General features: G+C 39.5%; 1 protein-coding gene across 1 annotated transcript in view; it reads left to right on the forward strand.

Annotated features, from left to right (window-relative positions):
• The first annotated feature begins 2,603 nt into the window (after positions 1–2,603).
• WDCP (WD repeat and coiled coil containing) overlaps positions 2,604–20,982 on the forward strand; it is a 29,732-nt gene continuing 11,353 nt past the window's right edge. Inside the window, exon 1 of the mRNA XM_077811460.1 lies at positions 2,604–4,526. Coding sequence (XP_077667586.1) covers positions 2,604–4,526 — 1,923 coding nt within the window. The remainder of the gene's footprint in view (positions 4,527–20,982) is intronic.

Consider the following 20,982-nt stretch of genomic DNA (forward strand, 5'->3'; position numbering starts at 1 on the left):
ATCTCATCCCAGGTTGACCCCTGCACCTGGTATGTGCCCTTGTTCTTCCTTATCCATTTACCCAAAAAATCCTTTACCCTGGCTTGCCAGAACCCACAACTACCATCACGAGAGTTCGCTATACCCCCTCCAAGCAGCTGCGCGGACTGTTGGGGAGGGGGACTTACAGGCTGCCACTCACCTATCCGATGCGATGCATCCGAGTCATGGCACCAAGATGTTAAGGGGCTTATTCCTTCACCCACTTACTTCCCTGGTCCTTCTCGCATTGAATAGAGAGCAACAATACCCGAAGTCCAAAGGTGCAAACAATTCCATGTTTACTGGGATGAACTTCCAGCAAGCATGATTCCAGTTTCCTTCCTTAGTGTCCCCCTTCCCAACTCTGACACCATAGAGCTTTACCTGTGTCCCTGTTCCCATTTCCTGCCCTTAGCTAAACATGATTCCAATTTCCCCACCCCCATTCCCATTTCCCCCTTTAGCAAAACATGGTTCCCATTCCCCCTGGCCCGATTGACTGCAGACTATATAGTAAAACTTGAGTTCCGCTTAGCTATACCTTAACCAATCATTTTACTGAAATTTAACTAACCAATCCTAACATATTGTAACATGATTATTTAACCAATTCTATCCCACCACCTTAATTAGTTTACACCCAGCAAAATTAATTATACAGCAGACAGAAACAATCACAGAACCAGACAGAGATTATACAGACAAACAATAGGGAAATGGGGACTACAGTGATAGAACAAACACAGAAATGAGGATTTCACATCCCAGTTATTGATAAGTGAGTTCTTGCCAGACAGGATGCTATCAAACTAAGTTTCCTTTTACATCTTCTAGGCACTCTCTGGAGGATTATAGGCATTATCAGGACAGGATTGTATTCCTAACAGCCCAATAGCACCTTATTTCAATTTGACTAGGTTGGAATGTGAGGATGTGACCGTTCGCTTCCCAGCTTATGGCTGCCTCTGCTGCTTAGCCAAAGATCTTATCCTAAGCACAGGGCCTCAGACTGTCACAGTAAGAGAAGGACCTTACATTGGCAGACAGTGATTTTGATTCTTTCTTTTATACCTCTATAACTATATAAGTGATAAGAATACTCCTAAATTCTTGGAGTATAGGCCTTTACAGACAGGCCTGAATATCTATAGCCTAACAAGCCCTTTGGTGGTGCTCACCATGCTTTATATTTTTAGAAGTTGCCAGAAACCAGCCAGAGCTGCAGGTTGTATATAGCTAGGCCTTTCATGATCTAATAAGTGTTTGTACAGACAGTTATTTGGAACCCAACTGAGCCCATGTCGTTTCTTCACATCACTATTGTTGTGTAAAGAGCAAAAGACACAACAAGTGCATCAGTAAGAACAATAGCAACAAGGAGATCACAAGACGCTCAGTGGAATAGGTTTCAGAGTAACAGCCGTGTTAGTCTGTATTCGCAAAAAGAAAAGGAGTACTTGTGGCACCTTAGAGACTAACCAATTTATTTGAGCATGAGCTTTCGTGAGCTACAGCTCACTTCATCTGACGAAGTGAGCTGTAGCTCACGAAAGCTCATGCTCAAATAAATTGGTTAGTCTCTAAGGTGCCACAAGTACTCCTTTTCTTTCAGTGGAATAGGTCGCAAAAGAGAAAAGATTATAAAGTCAGAAGGCACCACTGGGTCATTTAGTCTGAACTCCTGTTTAACACACGTCTTAGGACATCACTGAATTAATTCCGGTTCGAACTAGAGAATATCTTTTAGAAAAATATCCAACTTGTTTTAAAAATTGTCCATGATGGAGAATCCACAACCTGTCCTTTTTGGCTTAAGCTGTATGCTCACAGGCAGAAATGAACACCTGAGAAGACCAAAAGGGAAGTGACATAAATAAATCTGATCTAGAGAAACAAACACTAATTAGATCAGGTGCCCTGGCTTCTAGTTTATGTTGCTTATCTTTTTGTCTCCCCCTCTCTCACATTTCATATAACCAGTGAGTATGATTGCTTTCTCCTATTTCCCCTTCTAAAGCCCCTTAGGAATCTTTGAAATGTGCTGCATATCAGAGATTGGAATCTGGCCCTTATTCTTAATGGATATGTTTAAACTTTACTTTTTCCTTCAAAGACTGTCTGTAAAGAACTGTCAGGTCATTATTTCATGCTGTAGTTTAATGCCAAGGCTTAACAGCATAGGATCTCTCTTCTCCATTCATTGAAGAAGCCCTTCATTCACTGAAGGTCAAGGTATTAGAGTGTTATTTTTAAATATACTCCCAGCATTTAAGAGTTAAAAATAGGCTACTGAGAAAATGTCAGTGAAGCATACAGTAATTAGCTAAACCTTGTTAGACATCACATGAAGCTGATAACTCCTCCCAGAAAAAAGCATAGCAAAAGCAGCTTTCACCTGGATTTATACTTAGAAGAGCAGCTGGAGAGTCACAGGGTGAAGGAGTTTGCGTTTCAGGCTCCTTGCTTGCTACAGGGAAACAAGTCAACAGCCGAGGGACACATTTTCCTTATCAAGATGCTCAAATGAATCCTATGGATTTTTTACTTTGGAACAATCACCTCTAGGGAGGAAGTTTAAAAGGATGGAGTTGGGAAAGGCAAAACTTCTAAGAACTGGCCTTAATGCCCTGCATCAGGCCATACACCCTGTGCATGGAATTGCCTGGACAGATGGGAAGCAAGTGGCACTGACTGCTTTACATTTGCATCATGGAGAACTCAAGTTTGGTGACTCAAGTGTAATTGGTCAGTTTGAACATGTTCATGGACTTTACTGGGGCTCCTATTGTGCTGCAGACACACCAGCTCTGCTTGCTGTTCAGCATAAAAAACACGTCACTGTTTGGCAGCTGAGCTATAACATTTTGGAAAAGAAAAAGCTCCTGGTTTCTCAGACTTGTGAAATTGGAGAGCCATTCCCAATGCTTCCCCAGGGCTGTGCATGGCATCCCAAGAAGGATATTTTGGCTGTGCTTACTAAACGGGACGCCTCCGTTTTACACGCTGTTCGTTCTGATAACTCCAGGGTTAAGGCGGATATCAAAAGTAGTGGTCTCATCCACTGCGCTTGTTGGACTAAGGAAGGCAATCGCTTGGTAGTTGCTATAGGCAGTGCCCTTCATTCCTACATATGGGATGATACTCAGAAAGCTTTAAATGCTTGCTTCTTTTGCCCAGTATTTGATGTGGGCAGTTATATCTGTGCTATAGAAGCTACTTTAGATTTCCAAATTGCTGTAGCCACAGAGCTTCCATTAGATAAGATCTGCGGCTTAAATGCAGGCATTACTTTTGATGTGCCATCTGGTATGGAAACAGGTTCTTTAACTTCACAGTCTACTCTGGCACTTGGGGATGAGGAATACTCCATGGACCTAAGAAGAAAGTCGACAGATTCAGAAAAATCAGTGGCTGTTGATTCAGTTGCATCTTCTTCATCAGGTCCTGTGGATTTGACCCATATCCTTGCAAACCGTCGGAGATCTGATCCCAGTCCTCTCATTCCTCTGAGACCCAAGGACTATGTCTCAGGAAACAATCAGGACTCTTCGTACCTGATCTTGGTAACTTTTGAAAGAAAGGTAACAACCACCCGAAAAGTCAGCATCCCAGGCATTCTGGTCCCTGATATAATAGCTTTTGACCCTAGAGCTCAGATTGTGGCAGTAGCCTCCAATACTTGTAACATTGTTTTGGTTTATTCGGTAACCTCTTCCTGCATGCCCAATATTCAACAAATCCAACTGGAGAAAAGTGAAAGACCAAAGGGTTTGTGCTTCTTGACAGATAAACTCTTGTTGATTTTGATTGGAAAGCAGAAATTCACTGACCCTACTCTCGTTCCATCTTCAAGTTCAGAAAGGTACATTGTTCGTTTAATGATCAAAGAATTAATATTTGAAGAAGATTTTTCAGCACCGTCTCATGCCACCCAGAATCTGCTTTCTAATTTTGAATCCTCCATGAATACTCTTGGAAAACAGAAGTTCTTTGAAAATCTTGCCATGGAAGATCAACCCTTGAGCAGGGAGCTGTTAATACCAGGTAGCACTATCATTCAATCCCCTAGTGGCAGGAGAAAACTCATAGAAGAAGTGAAGAGTCCCAGTTATGAACGAAGCTCATCATCAAGTGTGAGTGACCTTGATGAAAAAAGAGTCTCAGGTGACCCATCCATTGCTTTGGAAATGTTGGATGCTGAGCCAATTAATCGATCAGTGGCTCCCTTTGGTCTTGGGACACCAGCCAGGTTTTCCAACAGACCAGCTTCTCCTAAAGTGCAGCTGGATGTGATTCAAGAAACTTCTATTTCTCCTAAAAATAACAACTTGCCAAGTGAAAAGGGAGCAAGTCACATATCCAGGAATCTAGAGAGACTGTGTGGCAGCTTCACTGAGTTACAGCTGCACCTTTCTGAACTAACAGACTCCACTAAAAATGGAAAGAGGTTTTCTTTAGCATACCCATCTTTTCAGGAGCCACCTTTTGTCCACATCACTTATCAGGTAATTTTTTATTAATTTAACATTCTTATCAGGTAGCTTTTAAAAAATTCTCTTTTTAAACATTTTATTTTAAAGCAAGGGGATGTATTTTAATTTTCACAGTCCAATTAGCAGATTTCATCAGAGCTTGACATTCAACTTGATTCAGAGTTGTGAAATAACTTGTCATCGAAACAAGCAATTACATTTCTGCAACCAGTTGGCTGAATTTTATAGGAGATTCTGCATAAGAAATCAGGGTCTTTTCTTCCTTCATTGCTCAGATGTAACTACTACTGAGGCTAATTGGAGTTGCATGCATATATCAAAAAGGAGCACAGAACATTAACAATTATCACTGTACAAAAGGGTTTTGTATTATTTAAGTGTAGATGGCCCCACAAACACTCCCACTGGATAAGACAGCTACTCCCACCAACAAGCCTATGAAGTTCAGATCTGGGTTCAGATTCAAAGTTTGCAGCTAGCCAGTATCTCTGATGGGCTGAAACAAAACTTTGGATCTAGACTTTTGCAAAATTCAGTTGGAAAGAGCTGAACTTTGCAACTTGGCCCATCTATAGTTTAGTTTTTCACTGACAATCTTTATACATCTGGACAGTTTCATTTTTTCAAAAATATTACCTTTTTAACTTGATTTCTTAAAAAAAACATGTATGTACCTAACTGCCAATTATTTTATTAACTAATAAGTAATATGCCAAATCATCAAGTCCTTATCTAGACCTTATTCAGACAAAACTTCCATTGATTTCAGTGTGAGTTTTAACTGAGTAAGGACTTCAATATTTGGTCCATTATTTTTATTATTGTTATTTTTGAGACACCCTTCAGTTTAGTATAATAAGAAACTAGATACATTTATTTATATATCTTGCAGCTTTTGAAAATACTTTAGGATCCTTTGGCATGAAAGGCATTATGGAAATATAAGATATTAATTTTTTTATTATGTAGTGATATTAAAATTATATATCTCTGGGTCAAATTTGATTCTCAGATGTGCGTGAGTGGTTTCCTGTTACATTAATGAGAGCTATCTGCACATCCAAGGAGAGAATCTTCCTCTACACATCCTGTAAGGAAATGATTACTTGATTCAAACATCATTCATCACATTTTAGAAATTATTTACTTGCCATTTTGGAGTATCACAGTTTGTTGGCACTCTGGGTGAAAGCAAAGTGTTTGATCTCGTTTAGTCAATAATTTAACTTGAATATATTGCATAAACTCAAATACACAAACAAAAAATACTAGTTTAAATATTTTAGTATTATATTCACCAAAAAAGTAAGCACCTGTGCCTTACAGTGAATTGAAGCTCTTTTGCCCACTGAACATTTACTACCTCATTGTCTTTCAAGAAGCCCCTTCTTTTGGGTTAGAATTAGTGGTGTCAATTCTTTTCCGAATAGAAGTTTAGGCTACGGGATCTAGCACCAGCTTAAGATCTGAATTACAAAGTAAGTGCTTGATTGCACAAATAGTAAGAAATATATTTGCTTTTCTTTTAAATCAAAGTGAATTTGGTGCTGGTAAAATGATGCCAGACTGACCCTATTGGAGAACGAATTTCTTTGTTTACGAAAAGAACAGGTTGGTTTCATAGCTCATCCAAAGACAGCACCACATTAAACTAATTCAGAAAAAGAGCCACTTAATGAATGTTTGCAGTGTTGTAGCCATGTTAGTCCCAGGATATGAGAGAGACAAAGGTTGGTGAGGTAATATCTTTTATCAGAAGTTGGGCCAACAAAAGATATTACCTCACCCACCTTGTTTCGCCCACTTAATGACTAGGTTTCTTCCACATTTAGCTATTCTTTGAAGGTCTACCATCTAAGTACTGACCTTGTCTAACCCTTTTCATCTTCTGAGATCTAGCAAGATCACAGTATGAGGCCAAAGATAATGAAAAAGAGATTGATGGCAAAGAGACATCCAGACAGACAGAGCTATATTTTACCTCAGAGACAGCCAATAATTTTCTCAGAAAATAAATGTTTTGATTAGTTTGGATTCAGACATCTGAGTCTTGTTCCTGCTTCATGAGCTGATTAGCACTCTCTGAGCTCAGAGACCAGCTCAGCCATGGAGTTACAGCCAGGCTCTGTATGCACAGAGCAAAAGGCTCAGGAAATGGCCCTACTGCCTTACGTATAAATACCTTTCTGTGGTAAACATTCTAAATATAGGTAACACTGCAGTACTGGAATACTGTAGTACAGCATTTATTTGTAAGCTTGTCGTTGCAAGGTCTGTGTCTTTGTATGGGTTTGTACAGCACTCACCCAATGTGGGCCCAATCCTGACTGAGGCAGGCATCTGGGCAGTACTGTATTATAAAATACGTAAAATAATAACTACCACACAATATAACCATATGGCTACTTAAAAACATAAAAGTAAGGTTTAAATCATTATAAGTAAAAAACAGCAGTAATTAATGACCAATTATCAACTTTATTATGTGACAGTGTTTATATACACCAAACTATTTAGAAAACTATGGTCTAAGATAAATCTGAACCTAAATTATTTAACAATTTCAATTTCTCTCCATAGTAAGTTCCAAAAATGGTATTTGTTTTACTAATGCTATACTAACTGTAAGGAGTCTATGTTCTTTACAGATTTGCCATGACAATACTAACTGTAACTTCTGACAGGTTTCAGACTAGCAGCCGTGCTAGTCTGTATCCGCAAAAAGAAAAGGAGGACTTGTGGCACCTTAGAGACTAACAAATTTATTTGAGCATAAGCTTTCGTGAGCTACAGCTCACTTCATCGGATGCATTCAGTGGAAAATACAGTGGGGAGATTTACAGACACAGAGAACATAAAAAATGGGTGTTACCATACACACTGTAACGAGAGTGATCAAGAACGTCATCTTGTCAACTGCTGGAAACGGCCCACCTTGATTATCACTACAAAAGGTCCCGTCCCCCCCGCCCAGCACTGGTAATAGCTCACCTTACCTGATCACTCTTGTTACAGTGTGTATGGTAACACCCATTGTTTCATGTTCTCTGTGTATATAAAATCTCCCCACTGTATTTTCCACTACATGCATCCGATGAAGTGAGCTGTAGCTCACGAAAGCTTATGCTCAAATAAATTTGTTAGTCTCTAAGGTGCCACAAGTCTTCCTTTTCTTTTTGTAACTTCTGACACACTTATGTCTATTCAGTAGTCCCCGGGCTTATATTCTATGTGAACTGTGGACACTAGCGAGTCCATGATCACCAGGGATCCTAAAAATCTGCTTGCCTTGGAAAAATGTGGAATTTGCATTTTTACAGCGAATCTTTAGTTTTTACATTTTGTGAAAAAATAAAAACATATACAGTGGAACCCCAATTATCTGATCTAATTGGGACCAGGGCCAGAACTGATAATCAAAAATTTGGATAGTTAGGAGAACGGACAGGGCTCGGACTGTCAGCCCCATGCAGTGGGACTTCAGCTGTCAAAATTGTAAATATATCAATAACATGTGTTCAACTGTAACCTACATATATTGTGGCTAGGGAAGCTAAAGTTCAGTGTTTCATTTTAATTGCAGATTTTTATGGTTTTTTTATTGGAGAATTTTGGTTTTTTTTATCACTGAAAAGTAGGATCCCCGAATACCACTCACATTTTGGAGCTGTCACAATTGTAGCTTGTATAATAGCATTCAGCCATAGAGGTGATGCGATCATTCACCTTGAACAGCATATATTTAGGCTTGGAACTATTAGATTTTTATCAGTAAATGCTGGTAAACATCAATTTCACTGTACACATACAGACAAAAAATATTTCCATTGATAATAATCAAAATGTACGGACAGACAAAGTCAGAAAAATGTGGCTTGTGAACTTATTAGAGTTTCATTTAAGGATATTTACTTTGTATATTTTGACATGATATTGACAATTTGTGTTTTAACAGCTCTATAAAGCTTTAACTTTTCAAATCTCAACATCTACTGTCATTAAATAATTGTTGTCTGACCATCGGTTGTCTTGTCTGACCCCTCCCCATAATTTCCTGCAACTGTGAAAATGCAAATTAATGACAATATTTTAAAACCTTTAAAATAAGCATCAATATTATCTGTCAAAAGTACAAAAAAAAACTAATTCTGCCAGGCCTTCATATATTATTGCAGCTGCATCATGTAGAGATGAATGGTTTTGTGAGTATTGTGGGAGGGCAGGCAGAGAGACTCAGTCACAGGCTTTTATTAAATAAATAAAAAAAGTAAATAAAAGTCAAATAAGTAAAATAATGTGGTATAGATTTGTTTCTAGATATTTTATCATTCAGTTTCTCTCTAGAAAAAAAGAACAAGTAATTAGCCACATTCAGAAACTAATTACAGTAGGAAATTGGACCATCAGGATTCCACGTGACTGCCATTTAGACAAACCTCACTAACAGGGATAAGATTCATCTGCTGAAACTTGAAGAATACTGTTAAGCTCACATTTTGTTCACAAGCAGTATTGTGTCAGAAATAGGTATCACTGACAGGGTATATCACAAAATTAAACAGAAAACCAAATGCATTTTGGATTATTAGCCATCATGATTTCCCACTTAACAATCACTGATAGTGTATAGAATTCAATTTATATTTGTATAAGCACCCTTCAGACACTATACATGTACACTGACCTGATCAATTATAAAATAAAGAGAAAAGCAAGGTTTTACAGTAAATTAGGAGACGAGTATAGGGCATTCCAGGTAGATGGGAACAACAACGACAAAATCTGGGACATGATCATACACAAATAGTGGGAAGGCAAGGGCAGAAGATAGACAGGAGACCAAGGTTAGAGGAGTAAAGTGAATGAGCTAAGGAATAGGTATACAGTATTAGGCGAGAGAGATTGACGGTAGTAAATTAATCTCTTTATTGGTAATAAAGTCTCAAGGCTTTTTGTACATGGCACCCAAATTTCCATCTCCATCAACTCTAAGGGCATGATCCTGCAAGATGTTTAGGTTGGAAAGGGTACATGAGGTGCTGAGTACTATCAACTCCTAACGCAGTCAGTGCATATATCTCACTAGAAGAGCTCAGCACCTTGACATATAGGATACCAAGCTGTTTATATTCCTGTCTTGACTGTTAGATCCAAGCTACACAATAATAACCTGATTAATGAATACATCAGAGACTGAAGACTCTCTTTTGGTAAGAAGAAAAGGAGTACTTGTGGCACCTTAGAGCTGTAGTTCACGAAAGCTTATGCTCAAATAAATTGGTTAGTCTCTAAGGTGCCACAAGTACTCCTTTTCTTTTTGCGAATACAGACTAACACGGCTACTACTCTGAAACCTGTCTTTTGGTAAGATGGCCCTCTTTTGCCCCCAAGTTTCTGACTCAGCTATCACTTTCCTTAACTCAGGCCTTAACTTTGCTTCCAAAGCAAGAAATCTCAGAGTCATCTTTAATCACCAACATTACTTTACTTTCTACATCTCCCTTGTCTGTATTTCAGCTTATCACCAGTTTCAGAACATTATCAGAATTTGTCCTTACCCTGTCCTCTCTGCTTTTGCTTACATCCTTATCCATGCATTAATCACCTCCTATCTTGACTACTGCAGTTCCATTTTTTATGGTCTTCCTAAATCTCTGCTCTCTAAACTTCAGGCTGCCTGACTAGTCTGTCACTCCAGGAAGCAGAGTCAGATCACCTTTATCTTCCATCATTTTCATGGCTTCCTTTCTATTCCTCAATCCAATTCAAAATTGCCCTCCTGATTATCAAAATGGCTCATGGATTTACTACAGCTGGAAGAAATGGAGGAAGGTACGAGGCTGTAAGTAGATCGGGGAGAATGAAGCACATTTTTTGCCTTTAAGAAAAAAAAAGGATGTTTTCTGCATTACATAGCATGTTTCTATATACACAGATTCTGCCACTCTTAGTGACACTAAGGAGTATGTACACACGAGATGCCCCATAGACTTTAATGGGATCCTTGGTGGAATAAGGCACTATTCAAAGTGAGTGAGAGTATCAGAATCTGGTCCATAGATAGTAAGTTGGGCTACCCACAACTCTGAGTGGACAGTGTACTCTGATTTGTGCCACTATCTCATCAGTAGCTGGTCTTAAATTCGTAGAGATGATCTTTGTACCAAGGTGAATGAATGTAGGTGGTACAGGGGGATGTACAAGACTAAAATGAAGCAAAAGGGTTAAGAAGAGGAAAGGATAGAGTTGAAGATATTGGCAGACTGATGGGTGGGGAAAAAATATGTTGTTTACTTATAGTACAAACAGATTGTATAAGGCATCTAATCCAAGGGCTTTTAAAAACCTATTTGCTCTTTGCTTTAGTAAACAATTTTCCGCCCATAAATATACTAGCTCACATGTTACAAATAGATAGCATGGACTTGACCACTGTAGCCTCCCAGCCATGTGTTGGGAAACAGTTACTGCTAGTAAACGACCTTAGAATTTTCATATATTTAGCACACCACTTTTCTTCAATTTTCTTACAAGATTTCTTGAGGTTTGATTGTATTCATACTTCAATATCTGATTATGGTCTCTCACTTGATTTGTACTTTTGAATAATGTTATCTTCTGAATAATAAAGTCTGACTAACCTGACTAACCTGCATTTTTCAAAACAAGAAAGAATTTGAGATAATAGTTTTTCCTCAAGACCTCAGAAGGTTTGGTGAAAGAAATTCATAAATGGAAGAGACCAATATGACTCAGAGAATAAAGAATCTTACTGTGATAGGACCATGCCCTAGTAACAAAGAATGATCATTAATCATAAAATCATAGAACTGTAGGCTGGCAGGGACCTCGAGAGGTCATCTACTCCAGTCCCCCGCACACATGGCAGGAATAGGTATTCAGGGCCGGATTAACTTTTTGTGGGCCCCCCTGGGGAATGAAGGGGCCAGGGCAAGAGCCCAGCAGATAGAGTGGATTTGATTTAAATCATGATTTAAATCACTAGTCAAGAAGACTCAATTTAATCATGGTTTTCTACATAAAAGTGCATTCTTGTTGGTTGTTATAATCTTAATACATTTTCTTCACAACTCAGAGATAGATGTAGGTTTCATTTTTAGAAGGTACACACTATACATTTTTAAACAGTGATTTATTTTGAAAACTTTTTAGATGAGTTTTACAGCTATATCAGAAAATGAATGATTGTTTGGTTATTTCATTTACCAAAGATAATTGAAGCAGATATTTATGAAGTCATTGGGAGGTGAACTATCTCCAGCTCAACAGGTTAATCATTAATATTTGGAGGATTTTCTTGCCAGGCTGTATTAGGAGACAGACATTTAAATTGTTTTATTTAACTAAAACAACAACGTTAAGTATTCTTGATATTTTTTCTTCAACAACAAACATAATATTTTAACAAAAAAGCATATGTCCCTCGCCTCTCACATTTATCTCCAGACTTTTTCTCCTTGTCCAGGTCTATTCCTCCCCCAACAATCTTCTATTCATTGAACTTTTTGAAACTTTTCACTTTTAAAGAGAGGTAAGGGATTGACTCTGTTACAAAAATTTGCAGAGGGACAATAGAGTTGAGGTCTGTTATTTCTCACCTCTATATATTATTTATTTATTTACTTAAAACATTTTTGCTGTTAACAAGCATATTACCTCTGGAGACACAAATCCACAGTTTGAGAACTGCAAAACTAAGCTTCTCTGATGGTATCTTCTAGACTGAGCACTGAGTCCCATTGGGTAGATAGAAAGATTAACATAAATAATCTATACAGAAGCCTGTGGAACCCCATAAGATTGGGTCCCTAATCCATGAACTATTGGAACTCATTTACAAAACTTTTCTTAAACATTACATGAATATATTGTCTCATACTATAGAATTAGAATTTATAATCTCTATTCCATGATGAGATATAATGTATCTTAATTAAAACTATCTTTAGATAGGTGTTTTCCCCTCAAAAATCCAATTTAAATAAAAAAATCTGATTTTTTAATTTTTTTAAAAAGTCATTGATTTTTATCCCCCCCGCCCCTGCCCACATAGAGCGGGTACCTACCTTCTTCTTGGTTCTAGCCCATTCTCTTTGTCTCTCCATGCACTGAGATAAGGGTGGGGGTGCAGGGTCTGGGAGGAAGTTAGGGTGCAGGAGCAGGCTGGGGGTTGGGGTGCAGGTTCTGGCCAGGAGCTAGGGTGAAGGAAGGGGCTCAGGGTTGGGGCATGAGGTTGGGGTGTGGAGCACTTACCTGGGGCAGCTTCCATTTGGTGCAAGGGGTGCAGGTGGGAATGTGGGGAGGAGGGCAGGAGCTTCTGTTTGGTGCTCAGAGTGGGGATGCGGAGGGGTGCTGGAGTCAGGGCATGGGGTGTCAGGGGGCTGGGTATGTGTGGGCAGTGCAGAAGTCAGGACTGGGGGTGTGTGAGGGGGTGCAGGAGTCAGAGCAGAGGGGTGGGGGTTGTGGGAGTGCTCCCAGCCCCCTGCCCTAAGCGGCTCACAGCAGGGTGCTGGAGGGGATATACCCTGATTCCACCCCCTTCCTCAAGACCATACTCCCCGCCTCTTCTCCACCTCCTTCCCCAGCGGTGAGTGCACTGTGGCTCTGCTCCTCCCCCTCCCTCGCGCAGGTGATCAGCTATTCAGTGGCAGGGAAAGGAAGGGAGGGAGGGAGAGGGGGAGGACTAGGAAAGCAGCACACTGGGAGAAGAGGTGGGGAAGGGGGAACTTGGCTGCCGGTGGAGCCAGCTCTGCAGCAGGAGCCGGCAGGACCAAGCTTCTGCCTGCTGCCCCCGCTGCAGAGAGCGGTGGGTGGGGGGTGGAGAAGAGCAGGCCTGGCTGGGGCCCCTTTAGACCGTGGGCCCGGCGCCATGGTAAATCCAGTATTGTAGGCATTATCTAGACCATGCCTGACAGGTGTTTGTCTAACCTGCTCTTAAAAATCTCCAAAGATGGAAATTCCACAACCTCACTGGGCAATTTATTCCAGTGCTTAACCACCCTGACAGTTAGGAAATTTTTCCTAATGTCCAACCTAAACCACCCTTGCTTCAAATTAAGCCCATTGCTTCTTGTCCTATCCTCAGCGGTTAAGAACAATTTTTTCCCCTCCTCCTTGTAACAACCTCTTATGTACTTGAAAACTGTTACGACTCCACCTCAGTCTTCTCTTCTCCAGACTAAACAAACCAATTTTTTCAATCTTCCCTCATAGGTAATGTTTTCTAGACCTTTAATCATTTTGTTGCTCTTCTCTCCAATTTGTCCACATCTTTCCTGAAATGTGGTGCCCAGAACTGGACACAATATTCCAGTTGACACCTAATCAGCGCGGAGTAGAGCGGAATAATTACTTCTTGTGTCCTGCTTAAAACACTCCTGTTAATACATCCCAGAATGATGTTCGCTTTTTTTGCAACAGTGTTATACAGTTGACTCATATTTAGCTTGTGGTCCACTATGACCCCCAGATCCCTTTCCTCAGTACTCCTACCTAGGCAGTCATTTTCCATTTTAGATGTGTACAACTGATTGTTCCTTCCTAAGTGGAGTATTTTGCATTTGTCCTTATTGAATTTCATCCTATTTACTTCAGACTGTTTCTCCAGTTTGTCAAGATCATTTTGAATTTTAATCCTATCCTCCAAAGCACTTGCAACCCCTCCCAGCTTGGTATCATCCATAAACTTTATAAGTGTACTTCTGTATGCCATTATCTAAATCAGAATTGATCCCTGTGAGACCCCACTCAATATGCCCTTCCAGCTTGACTGTGAATCACTGATAACTACTCTCTGAGGATGGGTTTCCAACCAGTTATGCACCCATTTTATAGTAATTCCATCTAGGTTGTGTTTCCCTAGTTTGTTTATCACAAGGTCATGCGAGACAGTATCAAAAGCCTTAAAGTCAAGATTAGGGCTGTCGATTAATTGCAGTTAACTCACGTGATTAACTAAAAAAATTAATCGTGATTAACTGCACTGTTAAACAATAGAATACCAACTGAAAATTATTAAATATTTTGAACGCTTTTCTACATTTTCTAATATATTGATTTCAGTTACAACACAGAATAGAAAGTGTACAGTGCTCATTTTATATTATTATTTTTATTACAAATATTTTCACTGTAAAAATGATAAACAAAGAAATACTGAATTGATAAACAATGATTAAATGATAAACAATTTAAATACTTTTCAATTCACCTCATACAAGTACCATAATGCAATATCTTTATCATGAAAGTGCAACTTACAAATGTCGATTTATTTTTGTTACATAACTGCACTCAAAAACCAAAACAATGTAAAACTTTAGAGCCTTCAAGCCTACTCAGTCCTTGTTCAATACTTCTTGGTCAGCCAATCGCTAAGACAAACAAATTTGTTTACATTTACAGGACCTAATGCTGCCTGCTTCTTATTTACAATGTCACCTAAAAGTGAGAACAGGCATTTACATGGCACTTTTATATCCAGCGTTGCAAGGAATTTATATGCTAAACATTTGTATACCCCTTCATGCTTCGGACACCATTCCAGAGGACATGCTTCCATGCTGATGACGCTCATTTAAAAAAAGGAGTTAATTAAATTTGTGACTGCACTCCTTGGGGGAGAATTGTATTTCTCCTGCTCTGTTTTACCCACATTCTGCCATATATTTCGTGTTATAGCAGTCTCGGATGATGACCCAACACATGTTTGTTTTAAGAACACTTTCACTTCAGATTTGACAAAATGCAAAGAATGTACCGATGTGAGATTTCTAAAGATAGCTACTGCACTTGACCCAAGATTTAAGAATCTGAAGTGCCTTCCAAAATCTGAGAGGGACGAGGTGTGGAGCATGCTTTCAGAAGTCTTAAAACAGCAACAGTCCGATTCGAAATCTACAGAATCCGAACAGCCAAAAAAGAAAATCAACCTTCTGCTGTTGGCATCTGACTCAGATGATGAAAATGAATATGCATCACTCTGCACTGCTTTGGATTGTTATCGAGCAGAACGCATCATCAGTATGGATGCATGTACTCTGGAAGAGTGGTTGAAGCATGAAGGGAGATATGAATCTTTAGCGCATCTGGCACATAAATATCTTGCAATGCCAGCTACAACTGTGCCATGTAAACACCTACTGTCACTTTCAGGTAACATGATAAACAAGAAGCAGGCAGCATTATCTCCTGCAAATGTAAACAAACATGTTTGTCTGAGCGATTGGCTGAACAAGAAGTAGGACTGAGTGGACATGCAGGCTCTAAAATTTTTAATTGTTTTATTTTTGACTGCAGTTATTTTTTGTACATAACTGTACATTTGTAAGTTCAACTTTCATGATAAAGAGATTGCACTACATTATTTCTATTAGGTGAATTGAAAAATACTATTTCTTTTGTTTTTTACTGTGAAAATATTTGTAATAAAAATAATAATATAAAGTGAGCACTGTACACTTTGTATTCTGTGTGGTAATTGAAATCAATATATTTGAAAATGTAGAAAACATCCAAAAATAATTAAATAAATGGTATTCTATTATTATTTAACAGTGCGATTAATCGCGATTAATTTTTTAAATCAGTTTACAGCCCAAGTCAAGATATATCACATCTACCATAGTATAAATGTAGCATTTCAACTTTTTCCTATCACGTACATTACAAATTTACCGGTTCAGGAAGGCTCAGTGAAGCAGAACCCAGGACTGCAGTAGAAAACCTTTAGCTGCTGAGTTTCTGGAAAGCTGCCAAGAAAGGGAGAAAAATAAGGTAGAATAACAATAGCTTTTTGGGAAGTGGCAGGGAAATTAGTGTTGCCAACTCTTTTGATTTTATTGTGAGTCTCGCACTATTTGATGTTTTACTAAAAGCTTCAGCTCACTGAGGCATGTGATTACATGAAATTCTCAGCTTTCATTTTAAAAAAAAGTTTTCTAGCCCTCATGGTTGCAGAGAAAAGCTTGAACATGTGACTTGAGGGTACCCTAAAGGTTCAAAAACAAAAAGAAAAAACATCCAATCCATATTTTAAAATCTTGTGATTGTTAAGGCAGCTTTGTGATTTTTGGGTCCTGACTCATGAGTTTGGAAAGTTTGGGTTGGCAATACTGAGACTGGCTGGCTACAAGCTATGTGACCCTTTTACAAAGCTGTAAAATCTGGTGGCGGTTAAGCTGCAACAGATGAGGGAAAGGCTTGCTCATGTTGCCAGATTCTTGTTGAGGGAGTGCTGGAATCAGATACATTATAGGAAGTTGGCCAAAAGAAGCTGGGCAGATAATATCCACTTGAGTATCTGGAAATATTTGTCACTTCTGTGTACGTATTCCCTTGGTCCTCCAATAAACTTTGTTTATGGATAAAGCAGTTTACAGTAAAGACTTTTAAACTGAAAACTACACGCCCTTTTAGCCCACTACAGAGCGCAATACATCAGAATCAGAGATACAGCTTCTAGGAGCAGACAGTGAAACTTGATGGAGTTGGAGGAAGAATGATCTTGGGGTTAAAGCACAAGGGTGGGAGGCATGAGATCTTGGTTCTATTCCCTACGCTGCTACAAATTACCTCTATGGGCTTCAGTAAATCGCTTAATTTCTCTGTGCCTTGGTTTCCTCATCTATAAAATGGGAATAATAATCAAGTACCTCTCAAGAACGTTATGAGGCTAAATTGATTAATGTATGTAAAGCATTATGTGTTCCTCAAAGAAAAGGTGCATTATTGTTACTTAAACTAAATGATAAATCGGAAGAGGCTGAAATAAATTGGAGCAATTAAAAACAGAGGAAGACCCATGATCTAACAGAATTCTCCAACAGTCAGACATAAAATGTAACAGATATTAATTTGTCTCAATAAACAGGAGAAGTGCCTGACCACTTGAGAGAGACTAATGTGACACTAATATTTAAAAGCAATGAAAGGAAAAGAACTGTGAAACTAAAGATCTGGATTTCTGAAATCTGTACAAGGAAAAAATGTAAAATCATGGGTAGAAATAAGATAAAGGATCTTGGACAGAACAGACTGGTCTAAGACAGTCCATGTGGTTTTATAAAGAGTAGGTCATACTATAAAATTGTGTTTCACTTATTACGGGAGGCTACAATAAGAGCTGGCAGGATTAAGCAAAAAACTTAATGCACCAAATTCATCCCTAACATAACTTTACTAATTATAATCAACTAATTTGTAGTCAATTGAGATGGATCTGGGATTAATTTGTCTTGATCATATTTGACTTGAAGATAACTAGTATGAAGAAATGGGTCTGCACTACATCCAAACCCCCTCAAATTCTATGAAGGATAACCTTTGGGTCAGAATTTTTCAGCTCAGGCTCATCATTGTTTATAAGTTATTGATGCAAGAGCAAGTCAGACAACATTTTGTTGTTTCTACCAGTATTCGGGCAAAATGTGGCAGTGTTTGGATGGTACAAGCTCATAAGAACAAAAAAAAATCACTTTGCTTTTGTGCACAAATATCTGCATATGCAAATATCAATTTTTTGAATCATAGAATATCAGGGTTGGAAGGGACCTCAGAAGGTCATCTAGTCCAACCCCCTGCTCAAAGCAGGACCAACCCCAACTAAATCATCCCAGCCAGTGCTTTGTCAAGCCTGACCTTAAAAACTTCAAAGGAAGGAGATTCCACTACTTCCCTAGGTAACGCATTCCAGTGCTTCACCACCCTCCTAGTGAAAAAGTTTTCCTAATAGCCAACCTCAACCTCCCCTACTGCAACTTGACACCATTACTCCTTTTTCTATCATCTGCTACCCCTGAGAACAGTCTAGATCCATTCTCTTTGGAACCCCCTTTCAGGTAGTTGAAAACAGCTATCAAATCCCCCCTCATTCTTCTCTTCCGCAGAATAAACAATCCCAGTTCCCTCAGCCTCTCGTCATAAGTCATGTGTTCCAGTCCCCTAATCATTTTTGTTGCCCTCCACTGGCCGCTTTCCAATTTTTTCACATCCTTCTTGTAGTGTGGGGCCCAAAACTGGACACAGTACTCCAGATGAGGCCTCACCAATGTCGAATAAAGGGGAACGATCACATTCCTCGATCTGCTGGCAATGCCCCTACTTATACAGTCCAAAATGCCATTGGCCTTCTTGGCAACAAGGCACACTGTTGATTCATATCCAGCTTCTTGTCCACTGTAACCCCTAGGTCCTTTTATGCAGACCTGCTGCCTAGCCACACAGTCCCAAGTCTGTAGCGGTGCATGGGATTCTTCCGTCCTAAGCGCAGGACTCTGCACTTGTCCTTGTTGAACCTCATCAGATTTCTTTTGGCCCAATCCTCCAATTTGTCTAGGGGCCTCTGTATCCTATCCCTACCTTCCAGCGTATCTACTTCTCCTCCCAGTTTAGTGTCATCTGCAAACTTGCTGAGGGTGCAATCCACGCCATCTTCCAGATCATTAATGAAGATATTGAACAAAACCGGCCACAGGACCGACCCTTGGGGAACTCCACTTGATACCGGCTGCCAACTAGACATGGAGCCATTGATCACTACCATTGAGCCCGACAATCTAGCCAGCTTTCTAGCCACCTTTTAGTCCATTCATCCAGCCCATACTTCTTTAACTTGCTGGCAAGTATACTATGGGAGACCGTGTCAAAAACTTTGCTAATGTCAAGGAATAACATGTCCACTGCTTTCCCCTCATCCACAGAGCCAGTTATCTCATCATAGAAGGCAATTAGATTAGTCAGGAATGACTTGCCTTTGGTGAATCCATGCTGACTGTTCCTGATCACTTTCCTCTCCTCTAAGTGCTTCAGAATTGATTCCTTGAGGACCTGCTCCATGATTTTTCCAGGGACTGAGGTGAGGCTGACTGGCCTGTAGTTCCCCGGATCGTTCTTCCCTTTTTTAAAGATGGGCACTACATTAGCCTTTTTCCAGTCGTCCAGGATCTCCCCTGATTGCCATGAGTTTTCAAAGATAATGGCCAATGGCTCTGAAATCACATCCACCAATTCCTTTAGCATGCTTGTTGCTAACATACCTGAAGAAACCCTTCTTGTTACTCTTAACATCTCTTGCTAGCTGCAACTCCAAGTGTGATTTGGCCTTCCTGATTTCACTCCTGCATGCCTGAGCAATATTTTTATACTCCTCCCTGGTCATTTGTCCAGTCTTCCACTTCTTGTAAGCTTCTTTTTTGTGTTTAAGATCAGCAAGGATTTCACTGTTAAGCCAAGCTGGTCGCCTGCCATGTTTACTATTCTTTCTACACATCGGGATGGTTTGTCTCTGTAACCGCAATAAGGATTCTTTAAAATACAGCCAGCTCTCCTGGACTCCTTTCCCCCTCATGTTATTCTCCCAGGGGATCCTGCCCATCAGTTCCCTGAGGGAGTCAAAGTCTGCTTTTTTGAAGTCCGGGGTCCATTATCTGCTGCTCTCCTTTCTTCCTTGTGTCAGGATCCTGAACTCGACCATCTCACAGTCACTGCCTCCCCGGTTCCCATCCACTTTTGCTTCCCCTACTAATTCTTCCCGGTTTGTGAGCAGCAGGTCAAGAAGAGCTCTGCCCCTAGTTGGTTCCTCCAGCACTTGCACCAAGAAATTGTCCCCTACACTTTCCAAAAACTTCCTGGTGTGTCTGTGCACTGCTGTATTGCTCTCCCAGCAGATATCTGGGTGCAAATGCAAAGGTCTGCAGGGACACTCATTACACCCATTGCTGAAAATTAAGTCCCTTGAACCTTATGTATAAATCTAAGTACAATATAGTATTACTAAAAACAAAAGGAAGAACTTGAGGGGAACTAAAATGATCAGCGGGGAGATCTCATAAATTATGGCTTCAAACAAAGATTAAAGAAATTACCAGTCGTTTAAGATCAGAAAGGAAAAGACTAAAAAGGGATTTATTTGAAGTATTTCAAATTACTTGGATTTTTTTTCTTCCAGTCATTACACAATAACAAATTGCTAATTATTTTTAGCATGGGGACAAGAGTACAAATATCTGCAGGGATTTTTTTTTTTTAATTTAGAGACATTTGTACAGTGCCTATCCTAATAGGACCTCTCAGAGCAACCATAATACACAAATTAAATAATATTAAACTACTCATCTGCATGAGTTATTTAAAATAGAATGGGGGAAAGGTAATTTCATAGAAGTTCAGAGGCATTGTGATGGTATTTATAATCCAGTGTGGTTACGTGAAAACCAGGAGGATTTAATGTGCTGCAATGAAAGAAAAGAGACTATGTGGTTTAAGAAGGGTTTAAAATGCTGCAGGGTAAAGAGCACGTGGATGCAGCATAAGATGTTATGTGGTATAGAGCATGTGGCTGCAGCAAAACTGTTTGAGATCTGAACAGAATCAAAAGCATCAAGAGAGCTTGAATAGGAACTAAGAATTGAGCATTAAAAGAGATTAGGAGACATTTATTTAAACCAAA

This window comes from Eretmochelys imbricata, chromosome 3, assembly GCF_965152235.1.
Source record: "Eretmochelys imbricata isolate rEreImb1 chromosome 3, rEreImb1.hap1, whole genome shotgun sequence".
In the NCBI taxonomy this organism is placed as follows: Eukaryota; Metazoa; Chordata; order Testudines; family Cheloniidae; genus Eretmochelys; species Eretmochelys imbricata.